At 37.7% G+C, this 20,504-nt stretch overlaps 1 protein-coding gene across 2 annotated transcripts; it reads left to right on the forward strand.

Annotated features, from left to right (window-relative positions):
* The first annotated feature begins 266 nt into the window (after nucleotides 1-266).
* On the forward strand, nucleotides 267-16,409 carry zdhhc1 (zinc finger DHHC-type containing 1). 2 transcript variants are annotated; one of them, XM_060859513.1, is made up of 12 exons: nucleotides 267-431; nucleotides 1,638-1,886; nucleotides 2,311-2,568; nucleotides 3,265-3,440; nucleotides 3,957-4,058; nucleotides 5,260-5,387; nucleotides 6,218-6,373; nucleotides 7,748-7,869; nucleotides 10,448-10,536; nucleotides 12,160-12,274; nucleotides 12,657-12,759; nucleotides 13,826-16,409. In XM_060859513.1, exons 3-12 carry the CDS (start codon nucleotides 2,350-2,352, stop codon nucleotides 14,332-14,334), a joined length of 1,719 nt encoding a protein of 572 aa, XP_060715496.1. In that variant the 5' UTR covers nucleotides 267-431; nucleotides 1,638-1,886; nucleotides 2,311-2,349; the 3' UTR covers nucleotides 14,335-16,409. The 2 variants fall into 2 exon arrangements, with proteins under 2 accessions (XP_060715496.1, XP_060715497.1); XM_060859514.1 differs by having other exon boundaries at nucleotides 12,660-12,759.
* The last annotated feature ends 4,095 nt before the right edge of the window (nucleotides 16,410-20,504 follow it).

Below are 20,504 nucleotides of genomic sequence, written 5' to 3' on the forward strand. Positions count from 1 at the left end.
ACATGAGTGTGATAATCAGGTGACCACATTCTTATATGTAACATGTTTACATAAAGTTTCCCTGTTCTCCCAGCGCTTTAGGGATTTTCCGTCACACTATTAGAGGTACAGAATATGGTTTGTAGTTAATTAATAAAATAAAAAAAAAATAATATGCCACTGACTAGAACATATAACATGCTTTTATTTTGAACCCACACGCCCGCCTGCTCTTCCAGGATATACGTCACTTCTGTTGCTTTCTCACGTCCCATTCACCCCAATTATTCCTGTGCAGATTGTTTTTGTTGGCGTGCGCATCTTTTCTAGCGAAGTACAGGTAAAAGTAGGAGTTTAATCGGGAGTGAAATCTATAACAATATATGCGTTATAGCCGGTGATATCCAGGGTCTCGTATCTGCCATCAGCTGCAATGTGAAGCGAAGCAAAAGGTATCTTTCTGTAAACTATATGTTTAATTGTAGATTAGTTTATTGTGATGCTCTGTGCAGATCAGCACTAACTAAATAACTTGATATAAATCCTAGATAAATGTCATTTTTATTCCCTGAGATATTGGATGTTGACCTCAAAGTTTCCGGTCATTTTATTTATTCCTTTCCTTTCATACTAAAAGAAAGTAGGTATGGGAAAAATAATTTATTAAAAATAAATAAAACATTGCACTCTGAGAAGATAATCAGGAGAAATGTAGTGTTTTGTTTATTATTATTTGTATTATTATTATTATTATTATTATTATTATTATTATTATTATTAGTAGTAGTAGTAGTAGTAGTAGTAGTAATAGTATTACTATAATTTTTTATTGTTATTATTGTTTATTATACTTATTATTACTACATTTTTATTATTATTGTTTTATTATAATAATAATAATTATTATTATTGTTATTTTTAATTATTATTATTATTATTTTTTTTTAAATCTGAATGAATGTTATGTATGTTATTATTGTTTCCATTTTTATTCATTTTTGAAAAAAAAAAATAGATTTTTTGCGTAAATGCAGCAATACACTAATCAAAGAAAAAATATCTTGAAATTACCCGACTGTAAAAGAAAGAAAGAAAGGTTTTGTAACCTGGAAGCAATAAGTTTGTAATACAGCACATGTTTCTGTTTCTTTAATTGCTAATAGATTGAACTAATTTCACATGACTTTTACTTATTTAGAGATAAGTAAATGTCTTATACTTTTCCTAACTATTATTGTTCAAACAAATAATATAAAAATAATATATGCAGTAATATTATATTGTATTATATTATATTAACATAACATTACTGCATATTGCATTTGACATGTTTTTGTGCTCAGCAGGTTCTGTCCAAAAATTGGGCCTCATAATGCAGCCAGAGTGCTCATAATTGCTTGGATGGCATTTTGTAGCAAGGAGAATAAAAGTAATTTGGGGCATTTTTGGGGCAAGTTTTGTTTTGCACTAGTTTTGTTTTGTTTTTGACAATGTTTTGAAACCTTCGTGAAGGTTTTTACTTGCATTATCAAAGCTCTAAACATGTCACAGGGAAGTCCCCTGTCCTGAAGAATTGCATAATGTTAAAACAGTGTTAAATAATTAATAAATGATTAATTGTTAATTACGTAATGTGAAAAATTAACGTTTTGTTACAGACAATTCTTCCCGATGAGCATGTCTCTTGTTCATGGCCTTCATGTCTAAGTTCTGAGCATGGCGATGGTGCTTGTCAGCAATCGTTACTTCAGGAAGAAAAAAGCCAAAGCTTCAGTGCTGAAGGTATCGAGCCGGTGATGGACAGGGACCGACTGGAATTGCTGTCGGTAGAAGGTGGCGAGAACTGAAATGAGGTGGAATAATTTACTGACACTCTGATGGAGAGTCACCAGTGAATAAGCGAATAGGTGAGTGTTGTAACATCATGATTATCCCTGCTAGTGATCGGATGCATTAATGTCCAGGTTACGATAGTCACAGGCACTGTATGGAACAGGAAACAGATGGAAATAATGACTTCAGGTCACAGCTTGGATTCTTCTTTTATATTGTGGCGGTTTATTTTAGCTAAGGATAGACTTTGATCTCTTGAAAACTCAGATTGAAAGTTGTGTTGTAGTATTAAGGTTGAAACCAACACACGGTTAAGCTTTTTATCTGGAGATTACCACATATTGCATTTGAAATGTTTTTGTGCTCAGCAGGTCCTGTCCAGAAATTGGGCCTCATAATGCAGCCAGAGTGCTCATAATTGCTTAGATGGCTTAGCTAAAAGCATGGCAGAGTATAGTGAGTCTGAATTATTTAGGTTTGTGCTTGTGTTTACTACAGTAGTGCCTCAGAGACCAGAGAACTCGGGTCCACTCTCCCATGGACCTGTGCAGCAGGAACCCAAACCGCACGGTGCCTGTCAGTGATGAAGTGCCCAGACGAGCCAACGTGCCCCTGTGTTCCAGGACAAACGGGTGGAGCTGGCCTCCTCACCCTTTCCAGCTTTTGGCATGGCTTCTCTACCTTTACTTTGCAGTCACAGGGTTTGGAGTTTTCATCCCTCTGCTGCCGTCACACTGGATCCCGGCTGGTTATATTGTATCCTTTGTGATGGAGGTGCACACCTGGGTTAAAATGTGGAGGTGGGAAATAGTAAATTATGCGTTCACACAGGAAGTCTGATCTGATTTAAAGGGTCAGAGTTGTCAGTTTTCACATTGAGCTTGGACATTGTTCTTATTTAAACCTTCAGCAGTGGTGAAATCTGTGTTGACTAGCTTACCTTCACTTTCCGGTACAATCTGGCTTCAATCGAACTTCCAGACCTGAGGTACAAGCAAGAAAGCGAAAAAAATCTAGTAGGAAAAAGTAACTATAAAACAGTTTTTTAAATGTTCTGTTTCCAAAAGCACAAGCAAACAATCTAGGTCTTCTAGATCATATAGATAGAAAGCTCTCCATAGGTCTTATCCAGAAAGGCCCAGTGTGGATGCAGGCTCTTATTCCAACCAAGCAGAGGACATACCTGATTCTACTGAAAGCTAGGATCAAGAATTAAACTAGTGGAATCAGGTGTGGCTCCTGCTTGATAGGAGTGAAAACCTGTACCCGCATTGGCTCTTTGCGATGCTAAGAATGCTGTTATAATTGCATATTATATGTAATTATTACAAATTAAATTAAACTGTGTATAACTCTCATGTGTAATTTTTTCCCTAAGGTTGAAATATTCTTATTATTTTATGGGATCAGGTTTACTCTCCTTCAGTTATTCGACTTTAACCCAGTGTTCAGTGTACAGGTATTACGTTCGTCTGTCACCTGCTTGTGCACCTGACTGCTGTCTCCATCGATCCCGCAGACTATAATGTCAGAGCAAAGAGCTACAAAGGACCACTGCCTACGTTCGACCGCACAAAACACGCACATGTCATCGAGAACTGCCACTGTTACCTCTGTGAGGTGGATGTGTAAGTATGCAAAAAAAAAAAAGGAGTCAGATTCAAGAAAAAAGTATATATAATTTCTCAATAAAACACTTGGGTGCATGCTTCGTGCATTTTTTAAAAAAAAAAAAAAAAAAAAAGATTTAATCCTGGGATTCGTAAATGCATGCTCAAATCATGCTGGATAATTCAGAACTAATTGTGTTGAGGTTCAGTTCTATCACATGGTTCAGTTTTATCACATGGTTCTATCACAACGTATGTGTTTTTAATTAGTAAATTTAACCTGAACTGCTTAGGACATTGCATTTGTATAACATGAGTTCATCGAGCAGTCAGTAAAGCCAAGGGATTGCTTACGCTCCTACACAATCTCTAAACTGTAGCATCACATCGAAAGGGAGGAACAACACACGAGCATATGGTGTTAGCGCTGGGCGGCCAGCAGGCTTCACATCCCTCAGCGGCTCTGCTAAGACCTTCATTTCGAGTGTGTTTTATTGTCAGGAATTCATTGTGGTGTTTTTCTGTTGTTTTCAGAGGTCCGAAATCCAAACACTGCAGCGCCTGTAATAAGTGCGTGGCCAGTTTCGATCACCACTGCAGATGGCTAAACAACTGTGTGGGCAGCAGAAACTATTGGTGAGACCTTCTGAATCATGGATACGCAATATGTTGGGATTGTTAAAGCAGGGCACAACAGATGGCTTCCCATGATGCCTTGTTAGTTTGGCACTTTTCTGTTTTGCTTCAGTACAGCACTGAAAATCATATTTCTGTAAAGCCAACATTCAGGAGCTTGTTAATATAAAGCACATTCAAAATGACTTTAAAAAAAACAAAAAACTAATCAGTAATCGACTTTGGTGTAATTTCCTTGACACTTCATCAACGCATGCTTCATTACTGATTAGACTCCTATAACAACATTCTTTATTCTCTGTATAGCTCTATAACAAGGTCTAGTGCTGTAGGATGACAGTTTTCCCTCAAGCCTGCGTCAGCTGATAACTTCAACCAAATCAAGTTCATGTTCAAACTAAAAGGAATTCTGATTATATAATTTTTGACCATTTTTGACCATAAAGTACACAGCTATAGAGGGGGAAATGATTTATAATTCTGCTCTCCAGTAATAATATTAATAATAATAATAATAATAATAATGTTTAATTTATATAGCACCTTTCCCAAGCTCAAGGACACTTTACAAGGTACATAGTGTAACATACATATTCGTCAGACATTTGCCCAGGACAAAGGATCATACATATACACACATATACATATTCGTCGGACATTTGCCCAGGACGAAGGATCACATGCAGCTGCATGAGATAATAGCAGAAGACAGGACTATACACAAAAACATACAGTACAAGAGATAGGACTCTACATAGTACACGATACACACACCACATTTCAGAAAAATTAAGGACTCCTAATACATATGCATTTACTGATAGTGAAGGTTGAAAAGGTGGGTCTAAAGCCTTGATTTAAATTCAGACAGAGTGGTGATGGTTCTGAGTGCAATGGGTAGGGAGTTACATAGCGTTGGAGCAGTGACAGAAAAGGATCTGCCACCCACAGAGGATAAACGGTTTTCAGTGCCACCAGTGACATCAGTGTCACCCAGATGTGAATGGGTTCCCTTTGAGTCTGATTCCTCCCAACGTTTCTTCCTTATATCGTCTCAGAGAGTTTCTATATTTTTGTATATTTCTGTAAAGCTACATTGTGACTGAATAGTGTAACTATATTGTTTTGTTATTATTACTGCTGTCATATTGTCATATATTATTGTTGTTGTCGTCTCTTTCCTCTTTTTTCTCCATCGCAGGGTTTTCCTGAACAGCGTCATATCCGCTCTACTGGGCATATTTTTAGTCGTGATCATCGCCACTTACGTTTTCATCGAGTTCTTTTTGGATCCGTCGAAGCTTCGTACTGATAAACATTTCCAGCAAGGTAGGATGCGCTGATGTGCTCTGAACTGATGACAAAACACTCCTCATGAAAAGATTGTCAGTAACGTTAATATAACAGTTTACTACATTATTTAACTAGCGGTGCTACAACTAATTTTATTTTGCATTAGCAAAGTAGTAGCATTGAGATTTTTTTATGTTCTGTGAAGCTGATTTAGCTTTAAAAGTGCTAAATAAATAAAATTAAATTGAATATTGTTAATAATAATAATTATTATTAAATTGAATAATATTTTTTACTATTTTCCTTGTAGGTTTGATTGAAAGACATTTTTCTCCTTCATTCTGGTTATATTTCTGTCCTTTTGAGAACTTTTTTGAGTCCTTTTGTATTTATGAGAACTCTCAGTGTAATGAGTTTCTCCTAGTGAATTATTTTTTAGAATATTCTTAGAAATGTGGGCGTTTCTCCATTAAGTTAAAGAGAAGATCCTAGTAAAGTTATTCACAAAGCATCTTAACCCTTAAAAGATCTCATAAGGTCCAAAAGTATTAGGAGTATTGAGGAGGACTTTTAATAGGTTTAAGAGTTTCTTTAGCAGAGGAGAAAATGGCCGAAAGCAGAAGAGGGAGAAGAAATGATTTGTATACGATATTTAATAATGATAGTGAGTTAGTTTAATTTATAATGTCTTCTGGAGAATCCTGTTATATGGCATAAACCTGGATGTGCAATCTGACCCATAAAACATCTTTAATTCCACAAATTATATAGTATAATGTTCGCCAAAATCTAAACTAATGCACGTTGATTTGACTCATATTTCTTTCTGCCTCTTTCTTTGCCAATTTCATGCCTCCTTCCTTCAGTGAAGAATGAATCCGTGGTGTGGTTTGTCTTCTTGCCGGTGGCTCCAGTATCTACAGCAGGTCCAGCCATTCCTGCCCTTGCAGGAGTGACCATCACCATGGGGCTTCTTTCCTCATTGCTGCTCGGACATTTACTCTGTTTTCATGTCTATCTCAGTGAGTGAATGACATATGTTGACTTATAGCCTTAACATGACCTTCTATGCCTCTGCATGCCTTTTATGTTCACAAAAACAATTTTGTACATTGTACAAAACTTACATTGTAAGCTGAAAATATATTACATTGTAAGCTGAAAATATCTTCTTCCTGGAATTAAGACTGTCCTCTGGTGGAAAACATTTGTTACAGCCTTACCCCTGGTTTATTATAAAGCACTAACACAGGAGATGAAAAAAATTCACCCCAAGATAGAAATCTACACCATATTAATGACCGTATACTTATTCTTGGATAAAATTTAAAAAAAAAAAGATACTTAACAGTCATATACAGTATACAGGCCTCCTGAGAACAAGTTGTTGCTATAGAAACCCAGAAGAAAATCTTCCGACCAATCATGACTGAGAATTCATCAGAGCTTTGGAGTAAATCATGCTGATATAATGTATATATGCTAAACTACTAGCTAAAGCTCGGTTTTATGTATGCAAGCTTCAAGACTTGCTATTGAACACTGGTGTAATTTATATTCAAAAAAAACATTGTATAAGTATGATGTTGGTGGAAGATCTTTAAGTTCACGCTGACTTGAAAAACAAGCATTTGCTCAGTCACGATTATTTGCTTTAGTTAAACCCGGCACAGTCAGGGTTGTTGCTTAAACGTGATGATTCACCAGTTTTATATTTAGACAGTGTTTCCAAGGCTGCCTGCTGTTTAATTGCTTATGGTGAGGCACAGAACAGGCCAGATCCTCACTCTTGGAGTGATTCTCTCGACAGTAATGATACCAATAAGTACTGATAATGATGATGATAATAATAATAATAATAATAATAATAATAATAATAATTATTATTATTATTATTATTATTCATCTGGCTTTTGAGTGCTCCATGAAGCTAATCAATAAAGGTAGAGAGTCCTATTAAAATAATAATAAAGAAATAAAATAAAATAATGAAAAGAGGAATTACTGAGGGAGTCAGTATTTGCTGTTCATGATTCTGGAAAGCTGTATAATGATACTGCAGGTGGGAAGTCTCTCTCTGTGTGTGTGTGTGCACGCGTGCGTGCGTGTGCGTGTTGAAAATGTATTGATAAAATATAAAAAAAAAACAAAAAACAGGTAAAATAATTCTGTACGTTTTAACCCACATAATGTTAAAGACAACCAACTCCATGTCATATCAAATTTTCCGTAGTTTCGGATAATGACGTGTCATGTGACATCATCACAACACACATTCGGCTCTCTTCAGTTCATATCTGTTGAAGAGAAAAAGCACACACTCCATGAAATCCTGGAGTTAGCTCTCAGTGTGAGCACTGTTTTACAATCATCTCCCTTCATCTCTCTTCTCTCAGTGTGGAACAGACTGAGCACATTCGAGTACATCGTCCGACAGAGACATCGGCAGGAGGCGAGAGACACTAACAAAGACCCTTCATTGACCGAGCCTGGAGTTCCCAAGATAAACCTTGTTAAGGTGAACATACAAACACCCCGATCCCGACTGATATCCAGGCACCATGTTTAAATATTCAGGGTCCAAGTTTTCCCCACACTGAAATGAAAGAATATGTGGTCAATCAAATTTAAGAAGAAAAAAAAGTGTAGTTTAAATACAAATTTTACATTTCTCAACAAAACGTGATTTCATTGCTTATATTAAACTTCATTTAAACACATTTCTGATTAAAGATTAAATTATTTAGATCATGTCACATAGTATTAGCGTAAACCCGTTACGCTGGATTTTGGCTTCAGCTCCTGTGCTAGCTCAGGATTTTAATTTATTCAGACTTCATGGAAGAAAACGAATCATGTTAATGTTACTCAGTTTAATTGTATGGAACCTGTAAGAAATTATCCCACTCCAGGGTATAGTCAGTAAGAGCTCATTCCCAAAAAGTCTTAAGTATTATAAGGCAATATGTTTATAAATCTAAATGAATAACCTTGATTAATTGTTAGTATGGGAGCTGCAGCAGGACATCGAGGAGCGTCACTAATCAGAGGGTATACGTGACCATGATTAGCATTTAAACCCTAACCCATTTGGGTGATAACGCCTCTAACAATACCAAGCCAAGGTGTACGTGACCATGATCAACATTAAAGACATCCAGCTAGACGGTAGTATCAACCAGTCATTTGGAAAATACACAGTTCTTACATTCAATATACATTTAAAACGAAACCCCATTTAAACTACATAGAACAGTATCAAATGTTTGAGCAGGTTTTATCCAGCTTCTCCTTGACTCCGATGAACCTGAAGTACTTCATGAATTTTGTCAATGCTACGCTAGGATACTAGGATAAACTACTTCACTAAGATCTTCGCTCTCATCCTTTTATTTTCTTTTAAACTTGGTAAGTCTTTGATTTGAGTAAATTCAACAAGTTTTTTTTTCAGTGCGTGTTGTGATCTGAGGCTCGTATATGTACACTTTGTCATGCTAGGTTTGTGGATGCTTCTCATTGCAGGCTTTTTATTATTGTAGTCACTTAAATCAGTGTAGTCCATGGCAACCAGAATGTTTTGAAGTGTCCTGGCTGAATCACTCCATCGTGTCATTTTTGGAGAAATGTTTCTGCCAGGCGTAAATGAAAACCTCACTTGGACGCCATGTCAGAGTTTTGCAAAGTCGTGGGAGATAATCATCATCCACAACGTTGGGTCCCCTCAGGTTTTAGAGGGAAGCTGTCTGTTTGATGGACGTTGTGACTAATGGATAGTTTCCATTGGAGTAGAAGGAGGAGTATGTGATGGAGAAATGTGTTATAAGTTTAGCTTACGGAGTGCAGAACTTTGGATGATTCATGTTTACTCATTTGCATCTGCTGCACTGTTTCATGGCCTCTCTCTCTCTCTCTCTCTCTCTCTCACACACACACACTCACACACACACACACACACACACACACACACACACACACACACACACACACACACACACACACACACACACAGAGCACAGTAATGCATATAAGCACTACATTACCTAGGGCTTTGACAAGATGTTTTACCTGCACATCTAGTAATCCTTTATCCATGTGAAATGGAGTGTAATATTGTCAGGCCTGACTCAGACCATGGTGTAACAGACCATGTGGACACCCTCACACCCCCAAGTCCATATGGCTCTCAATCATGCCAAACGCATGCTTTCTACACTCTGTGATTCACCCACATTAATTCTTCACTGTTACTATGAATTTAGAAGTGTGTACCAAGGTGGAGAAGTGATGGTGATGCGTAGTGATTCACATCTGTGCAAATTTGGATAAACAGTTTTCTATCTGAAGATTAAAGGAGCAGCTGATTTTTCTTGTGATTGTTAGAATATTTTAAAAGAGAAATGCAGTTTATAGGCTCCTGTGAAAGAGCTGATGCAATAGCAGTTTGTCACCTCAATGGGGTGCTAGAATTTCAGTATAACTCAAGCATTTCTTTTTACTCTTGGTCTTATTCCAGAAAACAAACTATTAAAAAAGCATTTAGCTAAAGTGCATGTACATCTGCATAAAAATCCATTTACATTGATTTTTCATGAGCCTTTTTCATGTAATCTTTATTCAGAAACATCCTGGAGGTTAAGCCTCTCTGAAAATGATTCAGATGGTTCTACTTTATGGAGTTCGACCACCTTGGACTGTAGTTGCCTGGTGCAGGCTAGAAAGCGGATTGGTTGTACTAAATTGCCCCTAGGTTTGAATGACTGTGCATGGTACCCTGTTATAAATTGCCACCCCATCTACTGTCTATGACTTGTATCTTTTAATCACAGTGGCAGAGATAGATCAACAGTTAAAGCCCTGTTGTATCCATGATCATGGCCTTTAACCTTCTCTGATCCAAGGGTCCTGTATCATGGCTGACCCTGCACTCTGACCCCAAATTGCTACCGGGATATGCGAAGAAACGATTTTCACTCATAAATGCTCTTAATAAATGGTCTTTGGCTTTGTCTTCCTATCGGGCATTCCTGAGATAAAATGCTTAGAAAAAAGGATTTACATTCTCTGAGAAGTGATTTTTTTTTGTATTTTTAATTTAGGATGCAAGCTACTCAGGTACTCTAGGCTACACCAATCCTGAGCTGGAGGCGGAGGATCCTGCTACCAGGAACGCACATGGAAAGCCAGAGTAAGACGAAAGAACATGTGTCGCTTATGTGGACTGTAAAAATCAATCCAACCAACCAACCTAAATTCATCTTGAAATGACTTCAGTGGTAGAAAGCATCAGGAGGAAATCCTGAATACGTATACGATTGTTTAGCGACTTTTAAATTCAGTGCTGTTTGTTCTCAATCATAACAACGATTACTATATAATTAGGCCTGCGTTATCCACCGTTTCTGATGCAAGACATTATTGTCTCATCATGTTTTACATATTTTTGTTGAGTAACGCTAAATGGAGTAAAAACATTTTCACAGAGCGCCACTGCACAGCCGTTGACTAGGTTCACTGTGTATGAAATCCATTAAATTCACCACAGTTGACTCAAATCAATCATGTAGCCTGTTGAAAGGATGATTGCTTAGTGGCTTATTGGTCTGTTCTTTCTTTTTCCTTTTACAATTAGTCATAAAAGTACATTACTTTACATAAGTACATTACAGTAAAATATTATTTTATTGTACTGAGCAAGTCGAGCCCTGCTTTATATCACTGAGATTCGGGAGAAGAGAAATACATGCAGTTTATTAGGCAGTGAAAATTTGTGGATATCAGCCAGAAACTAAATCGTCATGGTGACCGGCTTTTTAACTTTACATCCATGGCAGTTTTCACTTTTGCCAGGATTGGGGGAATAAAAAATAAAACATTTAATTGGATGTGTGGCGTCTGTGTTCTTAATTTATATCACATCCAAGGCCCTTCAATCACACAAACCGGAGTTAAACCTCATGTATTTAGTGCCTGTTTATTTATTTTATTTGCACTGAGAGACATTTTTAAATTGTGGCAAAGCTCTTAAGTTTCCTACCGCGACTCAATTCGTCTCTCAGTAGCCACGTGTCGAAGCTGGGGTGTGCACGATTAGTAAGAATGAAACCGAATGCAATTTCTTCACAGTAGGCATCCGCTGTGTTGTCATGGTGAGTGTTTAAGGATACACAAACAGTCAGAATTCAGTTTGCATTCCCATGACTTTAATGGCACTTTGCAAATTGAAACAGAGAAGAAGAAGAAAAACATTCTAAGCCCTGTCTCTGACCTCAGCTTTCACTGTCATTAATTGTAAATGATCAGATCAGCTAGGAAGCACTTATGAGTTACACACCGTGAAACTGCCATTTCAGTTTCAAATATGACATGGGGTTTGTAGCATGTCTTGAAGGGGATGAAATACTTGCCAGGAATCACCTTTAAACATGGCGGTGATGGTAAAGATCTTGTTTATGCTTAAATCGTGATGGTGAGAATGAGAGACTTATCAACTGATGGGAATCACTAATGAGATTTGATCACTTGGAAACTGCAAAGGAACTGCAGAAATATGTGCAAATAAAGGTGTGTGTGTGACCTATTGGTGCCCTCAGTGCTGTAGATCACAGTGGAATGTTTCAGCAAAGTGTGTTGACAGTTTCTGAGCTCCTGACTGTCATTTGTGATTGAGGGGGAATTGAAGTCATTTTGGTGTGGTCTTTTTTTTCTTTTTTTTATACTCTCATGCTAAACAACAACTAAAATTTAACATGCTAAAAGGTTACGTGCTGTATTAACCAAATGCTGTGTCTAATCTTCACACTGTATAAAGGCTGTATGGTAAAGACAGGATCAGAAGCTCGCTAGAAAGAATGGCTGATGACGAGCTACTCCCTACTGTGTCCACGGAGCACAAACCAGCGCCTCGTCCTGCAAAAAACAACCAGGTTCGACACACACTATAAGGATTTACAGCCCTTACCGCTTCTTTATTATTTTATTTTAAAGTATTACCACATTTTAGGGTCTAAATAATGCATTCTAACCTAATTGCAAATTATTTTTTATGGAAATGTAAATAATAAACCTCACCTCACTTAAACCTTGTCTCATGATACGAGCGAGATAGAAGCGGCTCTGTGAGCTACAACACAACACAACACGACACGACTCTTCATTCAGTTCTGCAGCAGTGCAAATGTATCAACATAACAGTGAAGGTTATGCCTATATATTGTGTTGGTGTTTATTGGCCAGTAAAATGCATGCCTTATCTATATTGTGTTCTTAAACCATGTTCAATCCTTCTTCATTTTTTTTATTTTAAAGAAGAAGAAGAAGAAAGTGCATAAAATACCAGCAGAAGTGATTGATGACCGAGTCACAGAGATGAACACGAGCAGAGTCATGGCACATCATTCAGCTGAGCAAGGTAACACACACACTTGTGCATATATACACACACACACAGCTGTCGTGTTCAGTTGGATGAGCTAACAACACAGGGTCAAAATCTACAAGTACTCAGAATCAAAGAAATTTATTTGAACTCCCAGAATTCCTTCTAAATCGAACACCAAAATGTCATATGTTAGGGCGAATTCTATGATTTTAAAGACACTTCTCCAATAACAGACTGCCTATAAAAGCTTTTGTTGCATTTTATATTACCTGCTATGACTAGTAGTCTTTAAACCATATTAACATTTCAACTAAAAGGCTGTGACAGTGAAAATGAGATTAAGTGTTAGAAACATCAACATTATTGTATTTACTGAACGTTTCCATATGAAAGGCACGTTTCTGAGCACACTAACCATCGTACAATTTCGGTTAGTGCTAATTTTTGTTGCGTTGCACTTTAATCACGCAAAGTCTTTAGGAAATGTTGACGTTCTTCACGGTTTTGTCTTTGTCTACATACAAGACAAAATGGCTCCCTGCTAGCTAACTTCTAGCATCAGTCATTGTTTAATCCTTTACTTCTCATGTTTCCTAGTAACTGTATTCAAGACTATAAAGATAAAAGGTGAACATTTTATGTCTTCACCTTAGGTTGAACCTTATAAATCGGTAGTTATGGAACTGTGGTGTTAGGAGAGAATTATTTTATTATAAATAACGATTATCCAGTGCTGTATTTGCTTTAGAGCAGTTTTGGGAAGCTAGTGATAGTGGTGTATTTGCAACTGTTCAGTCCTGATACACTGCTTTTATGCTTTGTTTTGTTTTTGTTTTTGCTCATTATGGTGGGCTGTTTGTGTTCTTCGTCAATCTTAGGCACCATTGCTCCTAATCGTGTTTGCTTTGTCCGAGTGTAAACAGTGTGTGTTATCTTCAGTGTAATAGAGTTCTGTGGTGATCCCCTACATCATGATTAATAATGACACTTTATTTTAGTTCACTGTAACGTTCCTCAGCAATCCTTTGTGAGTATACCATATTTTTGTACAGTGGATTGTGTGCGTTTTTGTGACCTTGTGCATCCCAATCCCTAGAGTTCTCTGTAGCCGCTGCCACTCTGTCCTCATCCCTAAGCCAGCGCCTCCCTTTCCCAGCATTCCCAGTTCGGGTGACACTCCCCCCTCTGGCCCCTGTGCAAGCTGCTGGCCCCCCGGCTGAGTACCACTCTGATTCCGCAGAGTCTCTGGAGGAAATCCCTGTAGCTCTGGCACGCCTTGGCACTGCCACGCCGGCGCGGGTGCCTCTCACCTCCATTGGCTATTTCTCCTCTTCGCAGCACATTTTGCTCCAGCCGTTACCCTCTCCTCAGCCCAGGACCAAAAAGAAGGCTGCGGCTAACAAGGCTGCAGAAGAGAGATTCGAGATGGCATCCCATAATCCTTTTGTATTCATCGGTAGAGGAAACCGAGAGACCGCCTTAACTGTAGACGTTGTTAGAGCGGAGGATGGACGAGGTCACATGGGAAAACGCAAGCACACGAGCAAGAGAAGAGGCACAGAGGAGGCAAGACACGGCTCCAGATCCAACACACCGCTAGCGTAGGAATACAAGTGCCATGTCATTACCTGACTTCCCAGAGATAAGCTGCATCGTAAAAATACAAATCCACAGGCACTACAATCGCGGATGTAGCATCAAAAGCCTATCACCTATGCAACCACCACTGAGTGCAGGCTTTCCGACTGGGTTCTGACAGACTCTTTTGATAAATGTGCAGTTTCCTTTAGCATTTCTTACTTTAGTACATTTTGCTAATAACGTCTCGTAGCATTGCACAGTTGTATTTGTATTTTTGTTTATCACCACACACTTTTATCAACTATTAATTCATATTGAATGCTAAAGCTCATATTGTGTACAGTCTATAGCAGATTAAAAGATCTGTTGACTGTTGTTCTAAACATTTTTTCCATAATGTTTATTTGTATTAATGTTATCATTTCTGTATTTACAATGGAATATGTTTTCTTATATTATGCCCTACTTATGATAACTTGCATACTTATGTAAGTTAATATAATAGTACTTCTATTATGTCTTACACTATGAGGCCGACCCTCATCCCATCTAGCATGAGATATGGCCCAAATGTTGCCCTAAGCTACGGTCCTCCTCCATGTCCACTCTCTGGTGATGGAACCGAGATGTAGATCGAAGGTGTGTGATAGATTCAGACAAACAGATAATAATATAATTGAGTATTTGAGAGTGAAAACTTCATAACGTTCCAGTTGTATTCAGTGAGATCGATTAATGGCGGCTCGCCGTTCAGCGTTGCCAGCCGAGGCTCAACAAACTGCACGGTTATTACTCACTCAGACGCTTGTGCCAATTAGACGAGAAAAAGTTCAGACCGACAAATTGAAACTATTGAAAAATTTTAATTGATTTCTTCACAGGATTTGTGTTGCAAAGTTATTATTCTAATACCATTTTTGTTCCTGCACCTAAAGAATTTCTGACTTCTTGAGGATGTTTGTTCCACTCATTATTTTTTTCCCCTGTTCTCAGCTGTAATATAGTCTAATAAAATTTGCAGGGGTTTATTCATCAACCTATAAAACAATTACTGATGAAACTGCGACTCTGATTAAAATAAAGCTTTTACTGACGGCATATAAATGACTGAACACTGTAAACGCATCGCACGGTTGTGTTCAAGCATCCAGTTTGCTATACCATGTTAATAAAAGTGAACTTTCTTCAATTTATTTTTTTTAATTGCTGATCCTTGTTGACTTGCTCTTAAAAAAAAAACAAAAAAAAAAACACATTGTAAATCATTACAAAGACTCCTGCTTAGACCACTCTGATACAATTAGGGCTTATTAAAGGGAGCAGTAAGGGTATATAGGAAGGAAGCGTTGTCTTTAATGCCGAAAATAAGTGATTGCTTACATACTTGAGTGAGGACCGTAAAGCTAGAAGTGTTTTGGGATTGAGACTGGATCTGCCCATTCTTTTTCTTGTATAGTAATTTGTGAGAAACTTGCAGTGTTTTTATTTTTTCTCTTTTTTATTTTTTTTTTTATTTTTTTTTTTTTTTTGAGAATTACGATACAAAATTAGGTACAGCTTTTTTTTTTTTTTTTTTTTTTTTTTTTTGTGGATTATGATTGTTAAAAAACAAAAAAACACCTAGCTTGTTTTGTGTCTTCTTATGTCTTGGCAACACTAATGGATTGACCAGGCCAGTTTGAGGCTCATTTCTGATGAACGTAAAAGACGTCCTGTTTTTAGGCTGATCTTAATGTTATTTTGTGGTGTGAAGTGCATACGGTAAAATCCATCTTTTAATTCAAGCCTGCACACACGCTGGCTGCCCCGATTTACGTCCATACACATTTAACATGTTGAATATTATCAATATTTTACAGCCCATCATCCTGCTGTGATAAAGGATATGCTGAATGTCTTGTGTAAAAACACGATCTTGACTGGAGGAACATGTAATGTGTATGGTTTGATACATTTGATACTGAGTGCAAAAACCTGTGAAATCTATCATATATGATGTCTCTCACATCACATTATCATCTCTTAAGTTTGTTTATGAACATTTACTTTGGCCCAGACTTTAAAAAAAAAGTTGATTATTCTGCTTTCTTGTACAGCACTGTGACTCATTAAATCTTTTTTTTTTTTAATCCACTTCCTGTTGTGTAGTTCTTATTCAAAGCCAAAAGTTTACGACTTTCTATGCCCGGACGTGACAAATCAGGAACTTGTGTCATGTATAATTGCCCCACATGTATAGAAATTCCTGAACATATTCGCTTGAGGTGAGCACGGATGGTGCAGGCCTTTTAAAAACATCTGTCCTTCCCAAGTGGTGTCCATGGCAACATATCAATACACCATACCAGAATTGTGGAAGCATGGCAGGTTAATGGGAAACAAGCGAAGAGGTGATATAAAACCCCATTCATCCTTCACTGAGTTGGTTTTCATGGCCTGGAAGAAAATTCTTGTAACTGTTCCATTCTTCGTAACGAGGTAATGATGCAGGACTAAAGAGGAAATTAGCCTTTAACCCGAAGTCACGGATACATGAATCCTGATGCTGCTTGCTAAATGAATACAACTCAGCTCTGTTGGTGGGGCTGCTTCAGTTTCAGAGTAATTACCTTCATATTGGAAGAATCAGGAATGATTCAGAGGGCTTTCTACATCTAATCCTTACAGTCTTTCATATTTGTCTGTTGCTTTATGGACTCCGTTGTTCTCCATTGTTCCAAAAATTCTTGAGTTGACTGTAGAGTTTATACCTGCAGTCAAGGATTATTTTGTCTTTGAGTTAATCAGTGTCTGGGTCACTAAAGGTGACCACGAAGCTAAAATAAAACTGGTATATTGATATAAAGAAGCAAGGAAAAACTGGTGTAAAAAGCTGGAATTCTTAATTATTTTTCATTAATCAAAAAGTAAAGTCTGCCATATTAATTTACAATTATTTGAATAATTATGAATAAATCTTATTAATATAATTAATAAATTAAACAATTTCATCATACCAGGTTTTTTTTATTTCAAGCATATTGTTTAGAATCCAATTGCACAATTTGAACATTTTTATGAATTTAATGTTTTTTAATTTTAATATAATGTTTTTTTTCTTCTTAAGGGATGCAGATAATTTCTGAGCTGACTATAGCACTTATTATTAAGTACAGTTAAATAGGACTTTATGTGTTTCTAATACGAGCACAAACTTGTCCAGACTATCAGACTATCTATAAGTCAGTGTGAAGTGCCAATGCTACCCAATGTTAGACTCTTAAAAACAGCCATCAGTCTGTACAGGGGACGGTTGAGATGAGTGCTGCACCTGTTTGTTGCTGAATGCTGTGCGTTAAAATGTCTTCAATGCAGTAGGTCAGAGGGTTTATTGCTAGTCTGACTGGTTCTATGCTAGTATTGACATGCATTCTAGATTCTGAAGCGATGTTGGAGCTCAAAAACGCCGCTGGTCTGATGACAGATGTCCTTCACGCTAGTACATTAAAGCACAAAATTATATATCCTCAGTAACAGGTGATTACATATCAGATCAGATTAGGGATAAGAGTTGCTGTGTATATTCCTCTATTTATACGAGCTCTTAAAGCTACTCAGATTAATTTCCTGACTTTTCAGACCCTGAGCCAATATCAATAACCATCATTTCCTCTAGGCGATCACATTAGATTTACTTTAACTTAGCAATTAAAGACATTTGGCATTGAGCTTGTGCATCGACTTCTCAGGCCAGGCTGTAAAATCTGTTATAGATACTCGTATTTATAAAGTACCGCTCAGTCCAGATGGTTATGTCTGAAAATATCTCGAGGTCTCGATTTCCCCAAATCAGTTCAGACCGTTTTGGTAATTAAATACAGAGCTGTTTTAGTGCTTCACAAGGGTTTAAGGTATTTTGCACATTCTCTATCTGTCTTCCTCTCCCTCTTCCCTGTGGTTGCTGTTTATAGGGGCATATTGTGTTGTTGGGACAGATAGTTTATTCTGGCAGTGTCCGTTTCGCCCATCCCACGTGGTCACCCCTTGTAGCCATGGCAGTGCAACATGACGACATCAAAACAGTGTCAGTCACGGTGTCGCTGCAAGAGGGAGGAACGTGCTGACATTGAAAGTGAGTTTAAGGACCTGTGCAGTAGCTCTATTACTGGCATGGTGAAGCCTGAGCTGAGGATTATGACAACTCTGAGGCTCAGCGTCGGCTGAAGACAGGCTTCTTCTCGTTTTATGTGATTTATGGAAGACATCAGTGACTCTGGCTGGGGTTTGTTGACTGATGTTTATTCCCAGAGTTAACAAGCGTTGCTGTACACCTCTCAGAGTCCCTGAATTATGGACTAACACAGAGTCTTATTTCATCAATTAATTATTGTGAGATCATTTGGCTTTAAATGGGCTTTACGCTGCTTGCCAAGTGAAGTCGTCCTCCCGTTTTATACGGGGCTATGTGCAGTGGAGTCTGTTTTGATTTCTGTTTTTACTTTGAAGGCAAAAATGTACTCTTCTGAATTCAGTCCCACCTTGACCTTGGCTGTAAATTCCTACTTGAGTCTTTACACAGAACACAGTGTAAGGTGAACGGAAAAGTCTTAGTTTAGTTTCTTCCTGGGTTTAGTTTCTTCCTATTCCATGTAAGTAGACTTCTATTAGCTTCTTCATCAATACGTAGCTAGTATACTTGCTATGGTAACTTTTAACTGCCAGTGGGAAGTTAAGTTAAGGTTAAAAATATTAAAAAAGAAGCAAAGGAAGAATGGGAATCAGCAGGAATAGCACTAAGATAATAAACAAAGTGCCAGAATGTAACACAAATGAAAGAGAAATACAGCGACTGGGACTGATGTGTGAAAACGTGACATCATTTTGCCGACAGTCTCCCTTTCATATGCTTTTAATGTGATGATGTCGTAGCCTATCTGCGTATCCCCAGGTTGGACATGCAGCAAGCCAAAATACATCCAGAGATGTTCTAATCAAGTAGCATTTGAAAAGTACAATGAAGACAATCAATCCTAGAAACATGGAGATATCAACAATACAGACACATTATACTTTTATCCATATGTTTCCTGTTTAAAGGAGACCAGAACCTGGTGCCATCTTGAACCAGGTTGACTTTTATTATTAAATGTCACAGAAAAAAGAAAACAAAATGAATGCTAGGACTCTACTTAATTTAGGAGGAATTTGTCCCTACCATACAGATCTCTATGCTTATCAGTAGCCCTCTGTTTACATCCATGTTGTCATAGAAACCTACTCCATCTGCCTTTCTTCAAAAAGCCTCGGTCAGCAGGAGCGGTCCCCATGGCGACGGCTGTGTGAAAAACAAAAGGCTGAAATCATACACGCAATTTTGTGATGCCATTTGTGACCCTTTGGCCTCTAGCCCACTCTCTATCCCACTACTCGTCAAAACATAGCAGTGTTGTGGACACAAGCGCCTGCCCTGGGGCAACAAGTAGGAGGGATCAGGGAGTGATTTTTTCCACTCACCCGCTTCCGCCTCAGTTCTGGTGGCCTTCACACGCACACCATCTCACACTCATAATGTGTCTCTCACATGTGCACATGAGCTGTCCTGGTGGCTTAAGCTGGACTTTTAGACTAATGGGAAGTACTCAAACTCATTCAGCTACAGATCTAAGCATTCAGCTCCTCTAGAATGAACATCTGTTTCCTGTTAGCCACCAAGACCTAATTTCTTACACGCCTTTAAATGAGCTAACGTGTGAGCGCTAATATTCGCACAAGGTCCAAAAAAAGAAAGGAAAGCGGTATAAGTGCTAGGTAAAGGATGTTGGACATGAGACTCATCAATCATGACAATTATGGTCAACCACTTTTTCACTCAGAAGTGAAGGATCTACTGTATGTTACAGCACATCAGCATGAAAACACACATACACAAACACAGAATTTGGAGCAGCTGCAGAAAATAGGTACTTCTAAAGTAGGTAAAATAATACTTCTTTAATACGTTTCTATACATTTATTACATAATTCTATGAGCTTTTAGCATATTTCTACACATATTTACTGCTTTGGATGTTTTGTATTGGCAGATTTTTTTTTTCTAGAGATAAATGCTAGAGATAAATGATAAACTCTATAAACTTATAAAAAGAATTATTGGTTGGATCTGCCTATATGCAAGGTATTTTTACTCCAAAATATTTTTTTTTGCAGTGAGGTTC

The sequence above is a fragment of the Tachysurus vachellii genome, chromosome 23 (assembly GCF_030014155.1).
Source record: "Tachysurus vachellii isolate PV-2020 chromosome 23, HZAU_Pvac_v1, whole genome shotgun sequence".
NCBI lineage: Eukaryota > Metazoa > Chordata > Actinopteri > Siluriformes > Bagridae > Tachysurus > Tachysurus vachellii.